General features: G+C 37.2%; 1 protein-coding gene across 9 annotated transcripts in view; it reads left to right on the plus strand.

The window, feature by feature from the left end:
* The window catches only part of rbfox3a (RNA binding fox-1 homolog 3a), a 726,874-nt gene that overhangs the window by 340,153 nt on the left and 373,841 nt on the right, over positions 1–12,880 (plus strand). For all 9 annotated transcript variants that reach the window (XM_049465004.1, XM_049465002.1, XM_022669041.2 and 6 more), the window contains exon 4: positions 6,780–6,860. In XM_049465004.1, coding sequence (XP_049320961.1) covers positions 6,839–6,860 — 22 coding nt within the window. In that variant the 5' untranslated portion in view covers positions 6,780–6,838. The remainder of the gene's footprint in view (positions 1–6,779; positions 6,861–12,880) is intronic.

The following is a 12,880-nucleotide window of genomic DNA, read 5'->3' on the forward strand; positions in this document are numbered from 1 at the left end:
ACGGGCACATGTCACCCCGCTGCTCATTGAGCTCCATTGGCTACCAGTTGATGCTCGCATCAAATTCAAAGCTCTTACAATCGCCTACAAGGTGATGACAGAACAGGCTCCTTCCTACCTGCACTGATCACTCCTGAAGGCTTACGCTACCTCCCGGCCGCTGCGCTCCTCCAGTGAACGTCGCCTCGCTTTGCCAAACATTCACACAAAGCAATCCAGACTGTTCTCATACAGAGTTCCCCAATGGTGGAACAAACTACCTTCCACTACCAGATCAGGAGAATCTCTCGCTATCTTTAAGAAACTCCTGAAGACAGAGCTCTTCAAAGAGCACTTACTCTCTTAACACCTCTAACACACTAACTACTTCTAAACTCCTCTATCCTATTACTCCCCTTGTCCTCCTTTTATCCCTATCCAAAGATGTTTTACCTTGAAACTTATTTTACATTGTACTTGACTATTGTAAGTCGCTTTGGACAAAAGCGTCTGCCAAATGTAATGTAATGTAATGTAATGTAATAATAATAATATAGTACAACTTGCACTGATGACTGAATTGATATAAAACATGTTCTTATGACATCTCTCACATATTTATGAATGTTTTACTTTTAAGTTTTTAAATTGACAACAGGCCTGTCACAATACGAAACAATAATATTGTATTGTCTCAATTTATTGCACTCAATTGACAGGTCATATGATGTGTGTCGTATATGATTAAGACATTTTCTTTATTTATAGGATATTGGTCTGTAATGATAGCTGATTTGTTTGGACATATTGGATATATTGCCTTCAAAAATAAGTAAAAAATAAAACCAACAAAACAAAACAAACAAAAACAAACAAAAACAAATTCATTCTATTTTAATACCATTTTATGCCGTAAAAAACAAACAAACACTATTTGCACTATTTGCACTGAATCGATATGTCATATGATATGTATCATATATGATTAACATATTTATTTATTTATTTATTTATTTATAATTGTTTTATAGGCTATTGGCCTCTAATGATAACTGTTTTGTCCGGACCTATTGTATATATTGCCCAAAAATAAGTAAAAAAAAAAACCCATAATATATTTTTTTCTTTGATTTTGTTTGGACTATATGTTTGCCATATAACTATTATTGTCTTTTAAGACATGTTCCGCCACAAATTATATTATTATAATATAATAACACATACTGGCAACATACTGGCTCATCATTCACATTAATAGGCTTCCCCAGGTAATATTAACAACAAGTTTTTCCAATAAATATCAAATATCAAATTTTGCTAGTTTGCTAGTTTTCCTCTATTGTCACAGAACTGACGTCCCCTACCCAACCTATTCCACGATAAAACATGCTGTCTTTCAAGTACAAGCTATTAAAATAAAAATGAAAATCATAAACAAGTTGTTACACATGTGAATAGTAAATAGTATTTCATAACCATGCACAGGATCTTTTTAGTGATCGTTGTCTAGAATAGTTATAGTGCATATTTATATTTTAAAACAGGCTTAACATTGCAGTAGTGTATTTTATTAAGAATCTAAGTACACACTATGGCTATGGCCTGGGACATATTTACAGTCACAGATGACCACAGATGACAGTAGCTGGCTGATGACCTGATGAGCAGAGTGTATCTTCAGAGGCTCAGAGCGTCTTCAAGCAGTGGCTAAAACAAAGCAGGGGCGATTTCTTTAGCATGTCATGTGTGTTTGCTCTCGTTTGAAGGAAAGTACACTCAGCATCCTGCTTAATGTAGTGTGCTACACCTGCACTCTTTCCTGGGCTGTGCGGCTGCATCCAGGGAGTTGTTGATATGCAGCGTGCAGCTTATTTTTTCCCCCCTCTTCTGAGTGCCCATTTTCTGGCTAGCGTGTAGAAATTCACCATAAATTAATTCTCACACAGCCAGTACTGCACTGGATTTCCCAGAAGACTTCCAGTTTCTCTGACTTCACTTCTGCTCTTGACCACAGAGGGGAACACTCAGAATGGTGTAAGACACTTCCACGATGGAGAGAGAGAGACAGAGAGAGAGAGAGAGAGATTCTCTGCCTTTGTTTTTTAATAAACACACCCTTCCTATAGATCAGATTAATGTTAACTATTTAACGACACAAAAGAACAACACTTTTATCAAGCTGTGAGGATATGGCCCGGGCACTATGCATATTTAATCAGAATGGCCGGTGATAGAGGCCATTAAGGCAGTGTAATTATAGTAATGCACAGAAAGAGGCGTTTTTTGCCGAGTGCCGCATGCGCTCTCTGGGGTCCCGTGTTTGGTGCTATAGAGCCACCGTGCCGAGGGAAAAGCTGCAGCATTGCCATTTCTCCTTCCCTATAGCTCCTCTGCCTGATTAATGCTCCTCCATTTCTCTCTCTCTCTCTCTCTCTCACCCTCCCTCCCTCTCTCCTCCTCCTGCTGTCTTACTGTATTACTGTATCAGTAGATGAGGCCATGATGGGAAGAACCCCCCCCCCCCCTCCTCCCTCCCATCTCAAATAGCTTCCAATGTGCTGATTTAACTATTACTGTAGTCAAAAAATAGCTATAGCTATATCTACAATATATATATATATATATATATATATATATATACAACCCACTCTCAACTCTCAGTCTTCTTATTTTATATACACTCAAAATAAACCAAAACAAACAAAACTAATCATGCTGTCCAAACATGAATATTGCAACCGGCTGCAGAAAAAAAGGCCAGAAAGTTCTGTAAAATACAAATAATGAGTTCAGTGAACTTTAGATCTGAATTTAGAGCAGATCAAGATTTATCGTTCCATGAAATAAAATGCTACAAAAAAAAACCCTCAGTGTCAGGAGTAGGGATGTTTTGCATGTTTTTTTGCCCTTGATTTTATGTACAGTAAGTTATTTAATGCCGATGCTGTTAGGTGCACTTACAATACTTTAATTTTTTTCCAAAAATTGTCAGCTTATAATCATTTTATAATCCAATGCTCTATATGTATGAATTATAAAATGATTATAAGCTGACAATTTTTGGAAAAAAATTAAAGTATTGTAAGAGCAGTAAATCCACTCAGCTGAAGTACTGCATTATACAGGAGTTTCAGTTCACTTAGTTCTCCAGCACCTAGACTGAAGCAGTATTAGCATTAGCCGCTAACCGTGCTAAGTGCTAGCTCTTTTGCCGTTCAGAAGTAGGTATTATCGGTCTGTAACCTGCTTCTAAACCCTGGTACGCACTGCTGGAGCAGCATTAGCATTAGCCGCTAACCTAGCTAAGCGCTAGCTCCTTTGATATTCAGAGGAGAGTATATTGGACTGTAGCCTTCGCCTTTACCGTCTTAAAACAAGCTACATGGGATGAACCGCTAGCTAATATCGCTCTGGCTTATGAAACACTCAGTGTTCTTCAGTGTGGTGCTAGAAGTTAGCTGCTAATGCTAATGCTGCTGCACCCAGCCTTAGTGGAAATCTGAAAATCTAAGCTGACTGTAAATAAACAGAAGCACTTTACTTACACTTTACAAAATAAAACGTTTTCAGGAGAGAAACCTATGCAGTTTAATGCAATCACTGTTTAGAATGCTGTGTGACATAAAATAAATATTTAAAAAGCTTACGGTAAAAGCTTACTTTTGGGACAAAGTATTTAAAGCATAATAAATGTGGTATGTTTAATTAATCACTAATATGTGCTTATATGTATGTTTATTGTCTGATTTTTTTATTGTTTTATTTAGTATATACATGTAAATATTATAACTTACATACAATTGTGTACTAGTCACTAATACTAACTAGTATTTAGATATGAAGTATGTAGTAAAGATAGAAGTGTAAAAGTTGGATATACTCAAAACATCCATGATACACACTTGAACAAGTTGGTTTTTGAGTATAGTGGTTACACTGGACACTGGATATTATCCCACAATGCAATGCAAAATAGAACAGGAGGAGACATTCACATCTGGAGCGTTATTAGCAAAAATGGTGGACAAAGGTACAGTGGACAAATTGGAGGCAGCTGGGAAACTGACATTTTCTTATTGCAGTATTAACAGCATATTCAAGTGCACACAAGGTAAAACATATAAATGGAAAATAAATAAATTAAAAATATATAATAAAAACTGCTATCAAATGGGGTAATATGCTAATATTAAATGTACTAACCTGACAAACCCTCACTATTAAACTTGCGACACAGCCTCGCTGTCCATAAGGTCCATTGTTGAGTAAATAAAGTAGTTATAGTTGCATAATTTTTTAATATTTTATAATATTTTCACAGATTTTTATGAGGAGATTCCATTTTTTAAAATTAGTCACTGGTCTATTTGACATGTATTTAACCTTACAGCTTTCAGGTTCTAAATAATGTATGTTATGGTGTGCCACAGTAATAAAAAAAAAAATAAATAAAAAAAAATAAAAAAAAATAAAATAAATTGGTATCCAATATATTACGCTACAACATATATGTATGCGTATAAAATCTAATTTCTGCTTTGTTAAAGTTGATAAAACTACCACAGTATTCTCTTTTATACCAGTCGACACCCCACACACCTACATCCTAGGGGCCTTTTTGAAGCCTCACAGCAAGCAGTATACAGTATATACACACACACACACACACACACACACAGAGACGCACACAGACGGTCTAGCCTAGCTCGACTCATCTGAGCCTGCTGATACTAGCCTTAGCTCTGGTGTCAATCCTTCAGCATGTCTGGTAAATGGAATGATTTAGTCTGCTGCTGTGTGTCTGGGCCTCAGCTGTGTTCACTCAGAAGAGGGTTAATGGGACACAATTCCTCAGGAGAAGAGCGAGCAGACGAGGCTCGATGGCTGCCATGTCTGCGCTTAATGAATGTCACGTGTTTGCAGATGAGCTGTTTACTTTCAATATTCTAATGCGAGGATGGAGTGTGAAGCCTCCTGACAGTGCATTATTATTTTTTTATTATTTCTCTTTGTTCTCATAAACTCATAAAGATCTATTTTTTATTTTGTGTGTGTGTATGTGTGTTGGGGAGGTTAGCAGTGCATTAGTCTGTGGTGTTGGTGCTTGGAGCTGGTTTGGTTAAGCTGTGGAAGGTGTGGGCTTATCCGTACCCTCGTTCTACCTCAACATTTCCATAATGAAGGCTCACTGGAGTGAGAAACCGATTCAGATGTTCACACTAGAACACATCATCCACACAGTCCGGTACACATCCTCACTCTGGAGCCACACTGAAGCCTAATGCAGAGAAAGTACACCTGCGTTCAGTCTGTGTGGAATCAAAAATTAAGTGTAAATTAAAGAAAAGTCTTCCTAATTTGGTCACAGAGATATCAAAACATGTACGCATATTTCTACATTTATATCGTTTTCAGATCTTCTTTCAAAACTTATAAATGTACTTCAGCAAATGCTTAATTAAAAAAATGAAACTAATAAAAATTAATGCTTTCCTTTGCATGCAAATGTTTTGCAGTATAATATTAACAAATACATGTTTATATAATAATATACAAAATCATAAATTTGGGATTTTATGAATATTAAGCAGGAATAAGTGGCACATCCTCCACAGAAAACACATGTCTGTGCATTTTATTATTTGTATTTCTGTAACCTACAATCTATAGGTTGTGGCACATACGGTACACTGGTATGCCAAAAGTCAGGGGATACCAGTGCTATCTCACGCACACTGATCATAAAATGTTACCTCAGAACATGGCTTGGATACGCCAACACCTGTACAAGTTGTGAGGTGTTATCTTGTGAGTGAGGCCAGCATGCTCCTGGCAAAGTGATGTGAAATATCAAAGTTTAAGCAATGCCTGACACTGGGTGCCACATGGATAAAGAACAACACATTTCAACTTTTTCACGCAGAAGTTGTGCTTGTATTTAACGTTCCTCGATTCACAGTGTCACCTTTATATGAGAAATATTATATATGATAGTAAAATCTTATCACCCACGGTGGACAGTGAGAGTCTTTTTTTAGATGTGAGAGGGTGTCAGACTTTAGTCTAATAAAAGTCTTTTCAGAATCTTTTCAAAGTTGTCTAGTGTTTGGTTAACATAAGAGTTAAGTTACGTTTAATAGACATTTAGTGGAATGTAAGTTGAATGTTAGTTAAGCATTTATAAAGCCTTAAACCTTATAATTAAGCAATAATACACTCTAGGTTCGTGCTATAATGTGTATTATTGGCACTGCTGTACTGCGGTCATAGGCATGAGGCCACAGGAACCTTGGGTGTATTATTGTGATTATACCACAGTTCCATTATTGCTATTTATTGAACAATTTTGAGTTAAAGAGGATGAGAAAATATGATCTGTTTGATTACAAACACTCCGCAACTTAAAATAATTCAATTGCTTCTCTGCTTGTTGCTGCGCTTGTAAGCATTTGGCTTGTAAACGCTGTATCGTTGCTAGGTTACCTGTATTTAGTGGAGTAATACATGGAGGGCTTTGGTTACAGTGCATTACCGGCTGATAATGTCACTCTAAAAACGCCTCTCAAACAATCACGTTGCAGGTTCGTAACTAACTGTGGTGTTATTAATAATGGCATTATTTGTTTTCAAAATATATGTAAGTGTAAATAGTAAAACTGATTGTTGTGAATGAGTGTTTGATGCCTGATTCTGAGTCAGTCGTCACTACCCTGTAATTCGCTATGCCATTTTTGTGTGTATCTACATATGTCTGTGTGTTAACATTTCTGCAATTTGTCTGTGTGTGTGTGTTTTCACAGAACTCTGAGATCCGTGTGGCAGCAGTGAGTGTCCACAGCTCAGCCACAGCCCACTGTACATGGAGACCCCCAGCTGGGCAGGTCAGTGTGTGTGTGTGTGTGTGTGTATATATACTGTATACTGTATGTGTTTGTAGTTGCTTGCTGCGGTTGGTGTATATGTAAGAATGAATGCTGTGCCAGGATCACTCATTGACCTCCTACACACACCTACACACACCTATATAAGTCTCTTGCTCTCTTTTTCTCTTTCTCACAAATACACACACACACACACACACACACTGCTCTATCTCTGTCCCCTGATAGTGTAGCCCCCGCTAATACGTAACTAATACCTGTACTCAGCCTCTGTCTGGAAGATCCGCTGGTTTCTGATGTACGAAGAGGAGCGGTCTTATCTCTGCTTGGACTCCAAACAAACCTCCTAATGTCAGCCCGCTTCTTGGCGTGCTCTCGCCAGCATGAGGGACCTGATAAGAGTTTGCTGTCAGAGCCAAACCAGTGGCAGCAGTGGTGTGTGTGTGTGTGGTGTGATGTGTGTGTGTGTGTGTGTGTGTGAGTATTGGAACTGCGGGAGTGTGTACGTCTTTAAAAGGCAGATGGGAGCAGAGTGGGGAGCAGAGGAGAGGAGAGGGCTAGGGTGAGAGAGAGAAAGAGAGAGAGAGCGCGAGTGAGAGCGCGAGTGAGAGAGAGAGAGAGAGAGAGAGAGAGAGAGAGAGAGAGAGTGAGTGAGTGAGTGAGTGAGTGAGCGCGGTGCGGGGTGGGTTGTGCTGACGAAAGGCCTTTGATTCTGAGCATGCCCATTAGAGGGAGCCATAAATCCTGGACTCTCCGGACTGCCTGTGTCAGCAGTCCATGGAATGAATTGATATTAAACGCGACAAAAAGCCTCTTTAATTCAGCCTCCACCAGCCTCCTCTCTCTCTCTCTCTCTCTCTCTCTCTCTCTCTCTCTCTCTCTCTCTCTCTCTCTCTCTCTCTCTCTCTCACACACACTCTCTCTCTCTCTCTCTCTCTCGTTCTCTGCCTCCCCCTGTTCAGGACTGTAATTGAAAAGAGGAGAAAGAGCCCTGCAAAGCCAAGGCTGTCATCTTAAAACCGTCCGCAATTACGTCCCTTCAATCCATTATTTAAAAAGCTAATTAATTTAATATTATTTATAAATATCCAATCATTTTTCTTCAATGATTGTTTTTTTTGCAATGCTGACATTCTGTCTGATATGAAACTGAACACTGAACAATTCACCAAGACACTGATTTTTTTTTTATTATTATTTATTCAATGATAACGTCATGTTAAATAAACATAATGTTATTTAGCTAAACATGTAATCCAACAAAAAAAAAAAAAAAAACAGGGCAGAATATTCAGTGCATGCATATGAACTACAAACATAAACTACTCTACAAAAATGGCCTTAAATCATAACAGTAAATATTACATTTAAATGATAAAATAAAGTCTGCTTTAAGGACACAGCGCCCCTATTATCACAATCTAATTTTTTATTTTTCATATTTTTCAAATGCCTTAAAGTCCATTATATGGGTGATATAGGTGATGTAAAACCCTTATTTTCTACAGTAAAACAGCTTATTTACCTCCTACAGGACACTTGGAGAAGCTGCCTGTTTTCTCTCTGCTACACTAAATAATTTCAGATCAGCAACAGAAATCAAATCAAATTCTGTAGGTTTGAAAAAAGACGTAAAAACTAGACAAACATAACGAAACTGAAGGTTTGGAGGACATGAACTGTTTGATTTGCATTTAGAAAAATACTAAAGATTTGAAAGAGCCAATTTTATAATTGTTATTTATTATATTTGTAAAATTGTAGATTTACTTATTTATTTTTTATATAATTTCTAATACAGTTACAAATAGAATTTGTAGCAACGTTTATTATCAAACATACATTGTTTTCAAGCAATGCTTGAATATAAAATATAAAAAATATAAAAGATTTAGGTGTGTATTATCACGCAGAAAATAGACAAAAATGCTGGCCTTTTAAAGGGGTTAAAAAATGATGATGATGATATCATATTATACATATGATACAGTATATATACAGTCCCTATTGCACAACCTTTTTTTTGAAAATTTGAATTTGAAATGCCAAACTGTGCAGCTGCTGTTGTACATGGCTGTAACAGTTTCATCACCTTTGTGTTCTGCTGTGGTTTTGCGTGGTGAGCGATGCTGATCCATTGCTCAGAGTAGGTGTAGAGAACACCTGCCAAAGATGCTGGCACACACTGACCACCAGCACCTAGAATAGCCCAGCAATAAAGCAGCATCTCCTTCCTGCCTCCGCTTTGATTCTAGGGGGAGCCTTGGTCTTAAAATAATGGTAGAGATGGAGATAACTGGATCCACACTGAGGATGGAAATGAGGTGCTCTTAGATTTAATATTATAAAATGCATAGTTGTGATTCTTAGATCTGATTAGATGATACACATTGATTGAATTTTGCTTTAAAAGCAGTATTAATGAGATGTTTATGAAGTAATACAGTATTGGACCACTATTTGACAGTTTCTTGTCAAATATAACTGAATATTGATGAACCACATGGCTGGAAGATGTTGGTGTATTTGATTATTTTTAATCATATTAAATTAAGACTCAGATGATTGCTGTGTAGGATGTAATAAGCAAATGTGTGAAAAGTGATTTGTGCTGAAATTATTACTGGTGTTTCAGTTGTACTGGGGGGAGTTTTTGTGTTGAATGTAACCATGTGTCACCTGTTTACACTTGGCATTAAATGTATTTTATATCTAGATAGTATCTGGATTTACTCTAACTTGATTCTGTTTACACTTACCATTAAAATGTATTTTATATCTAGATAATATCTGGATTTACTCTAACTGGATTCTGTTTACATTTACCATTACAATGTATTTTATATCTAGATAATATCTGGATTTACTCTAACTGGATTCTGTTTACACTTGGTATTAAAATATCTTTTATATCTAGATAGTATCTGGATTTACTCTAACTTGATTCTGTTTACACTTGCCATTAAAATGTCTTTTTATATCTAGATAGTATCTGGATTTACTCTAAGTGGATTCTGTTTACACTTGGCATTAAAATGTCTTTTATATCTAGATAGTATCTGGATTTACTCTAACTGGATTCTGTTTACACTTTGCATTAAAATGCATTTTGTATCTAGATAGTATCTGGATTTACTTTAACTGGATTCTGTTTACACTTTGCATTAAAATGCATTTTGTATCTAGATAGTATCTGGATTGACTTTAAACAGATTGCATCTCAGCACCTGTTTCCACCTGGTATTAACACATTGCTTTACATTTTTTGTGATCAGATCACATAAAAAAAAACAGGTTTGAACACCCTCAAGATGCTTATGAATATTATTGGGTGATTTAAACCACATTCAGAGAGAGCCGGAGATGGACCTCATACATGTTTAATACAAGTGTAAACAGAACGTGTTTTCTGTCTCGTGATCTGATTCTGGGAGGCATTTTAATGCAGAGTGTAAACAGAATCCGATAAAAGTAAATCCAGATACTATCCAGGTACAAAATGTATGTTAATGAGGAGTTTAAACAGATTCCGGTTAGAGTGAATCCAGATACTTGCTATCCAGATACAAAATGCATTGTAATGCCAAGTGTAAACAGAATCCAGTAAAATTAAATCCAGATACTATCCAGGTACAAAATGTATGTTAATGAGGAGTTTAAACAGATTCCGGTTAGAGTGAATCCAGATACTTAGTATCCAGATACAAAATGCATTTAAATACCAAGTGTAAACAGGCTGTACACGAGACATATGTGGTTACATTGTTATGCCTTGTGGCACAAAAGTTTTCCAACTGTTCTTGAATGTTCACCTTCTGCAGTGGTTTTAATGGTCGAATTTGTATCTCTTTTAAATTCTTTCTTGGTGTGTTTACACCTGCAATTCTGTGTGGCTCGGATTTATCCAGGTGTAAACAGGCCCTACAAGAGATGCATGCAGTTATATCGCTGTAACTTGCGGCTCAAATGAGTCTCAGGCCACATCCTGAAGTGGTTTGGTTTGATTTGAAGTCAGGATTTGTGTGTATGTTTTAAATGTGCATTGGGTGCATTCACACTTTTTTACATGCATTTTTATATGTGGTTTGTATCTATCCATTTGTCCAGTTTATCCAGTTGTATAGTTTAATTTATCATATCCACACACCGTCCACATTGTTTGGATTCATCAGCTTGTTAATGTCATGAAATTGATATCAGCTGGTAATAGCAAAAAAAAAAAAAAAAGAAAGAAAAAAAAAACTTAGATCAAAAATCGGAATGCTAAAATGCTAAAGAAAGAAAGAAATCTAGTCCCAAATCTAGTGAAATGAAATGGCGCACAAACAACTATGTGTTTGTTACTATAGGTAGAAGAATGTTTGAGAGGTTTTAGCATGATTACCCACCTTTATGAGATCATCTGAAAACCAAACCATGTAAAATGCTTTAGTTCAGAATGTCTCAATTAAAAGTGTGAAGCCATTTTTTAAAGAAGAGACGCCTGACCTCATATCAGCCGTTTTTATAGCTCTGTTTTATTGAAGGCAAGGGACAAGATTATAATAAGTAGACGAAGACCCATCATCAGCAGTGACATCAGCGACCCAGGTGATGCACCGGTCCTATGGGCCGCCGTATTTCCGATAATGACAGCATGATAAGTTAGAGCTGCTATTCCCAAAATTGCCAGGATGAAGAACAATACATCAAAAGAGGAGGGTTGCGGCGCGGCGCTCTTTAAAGTGCACCGGATGGCGTTTTAAACGGGGCGCTGGGCATCTCCGAGCGCACCACCCAGTATCAGCTACAGCTGTTGCAACTCTTCCACTTAGCGGGGACCCTACACGGAGGCTCTCCGCCCGCTCGCCGGCCCGCGTGATGGATTGAGTTGGGGAAAGCCATCATCTGGTTGTGCATGCGCTCACTGAGCGAGGTGGGCCCCGCGTGAGTAATGATATTTGCCTGGAGTCATCGAAAGCTGGATTTAAGTATTTTGGATTTAAAGTAACATTTGTCTCTATTGTTCACACTGAGGAAGTCATTAGTCAAATTCGGCTACGTCTCCCCAAACGACGTTTCCTCCCCCAAGAGCATGCTGTGCAACTGTGTGATTGTCAGAGTTGGTGTTCCACAAATTATTCATGTAATCTTTTACCCATTTTTCCCCTGATTACCTACAAATCTCTTTCAAGATTGACTGTATCGTTCCGAATACGCCATTTGTCTCCTGGTACTATTTCCGGGAAGTAACACTTTGATCGATGGCTGTCATCATGTGTTCCTGGGTTTCGCCATAACAAGACAAAGACTGAAAAGAGTTATTAAGATGATGTATTCCAACATTCTGTGATGTTCTACAAGCAGCGGATGTTTATATATGATCTCGTTCTCTTATTTTATCAAATCATCATGCCCTATTATGTATAAATAGTGCAACTGTAATAGCAGAAGGAAACAAGGAAGCAGGTTTAAGCTCAGCTAGACAAATCCTGTGCTTTATAATTAAAAAGATAACAGTATACAGGTTGAAACACACCAGACACAACATACTGTAAATAGCCACCCATATCAATTTCGTACTAAATACTAAGGCTAATTACTTTTGTTGAGTAAAAGTTATGTTCTTTGAGTATGAGTGTGGTTACAATGAACATTATTTAGGCAATAATACATGAAAGGGAGTGCTATAATGTGTAATATTGGCACTGCTGTGGTCGAGTATAGAGTAGATCAGCACAGCAGTGCCAATATTACAGGTTATAGCATGAATCTTGAGAGTATTATTGAGATTATTCCACAGTTCCATTATCGCTGTTTATTACAAGATTTTGACTTTAAAAGGACGAGAAAATAAGATCTGTTATAAACAGGTTATAAACACTCCATAAGTTAGAATAGTTCCATTCCTGCTCTGTTTTTAGCTGCACTGTGAGCACTGCATTGTTGCTAGATTAGCATGGTGGCCTCTACTTTCAGCCGTTTTAGTCAAAATTGTGGAAATCTAAGCTTACTGTAAATAAATGTAAAGGCTTCACTCA

The sequence above is a fragment of the Astyanax mexicanus genome, chromosome 15 (assembly GCF_023375975.1).
Source record: "Astyanax mexicanus isolate ESR-SI-001 chromosome 15, AstMex3_surface, whole genome shotgun sequence".
NCBI classification, from domain to species: Eukaryota; Metazoa; Chordata; class Actinopteri; order Characiformes; family Acestrorhamphidae; genus Astyanax; species Astyanax mexicanus.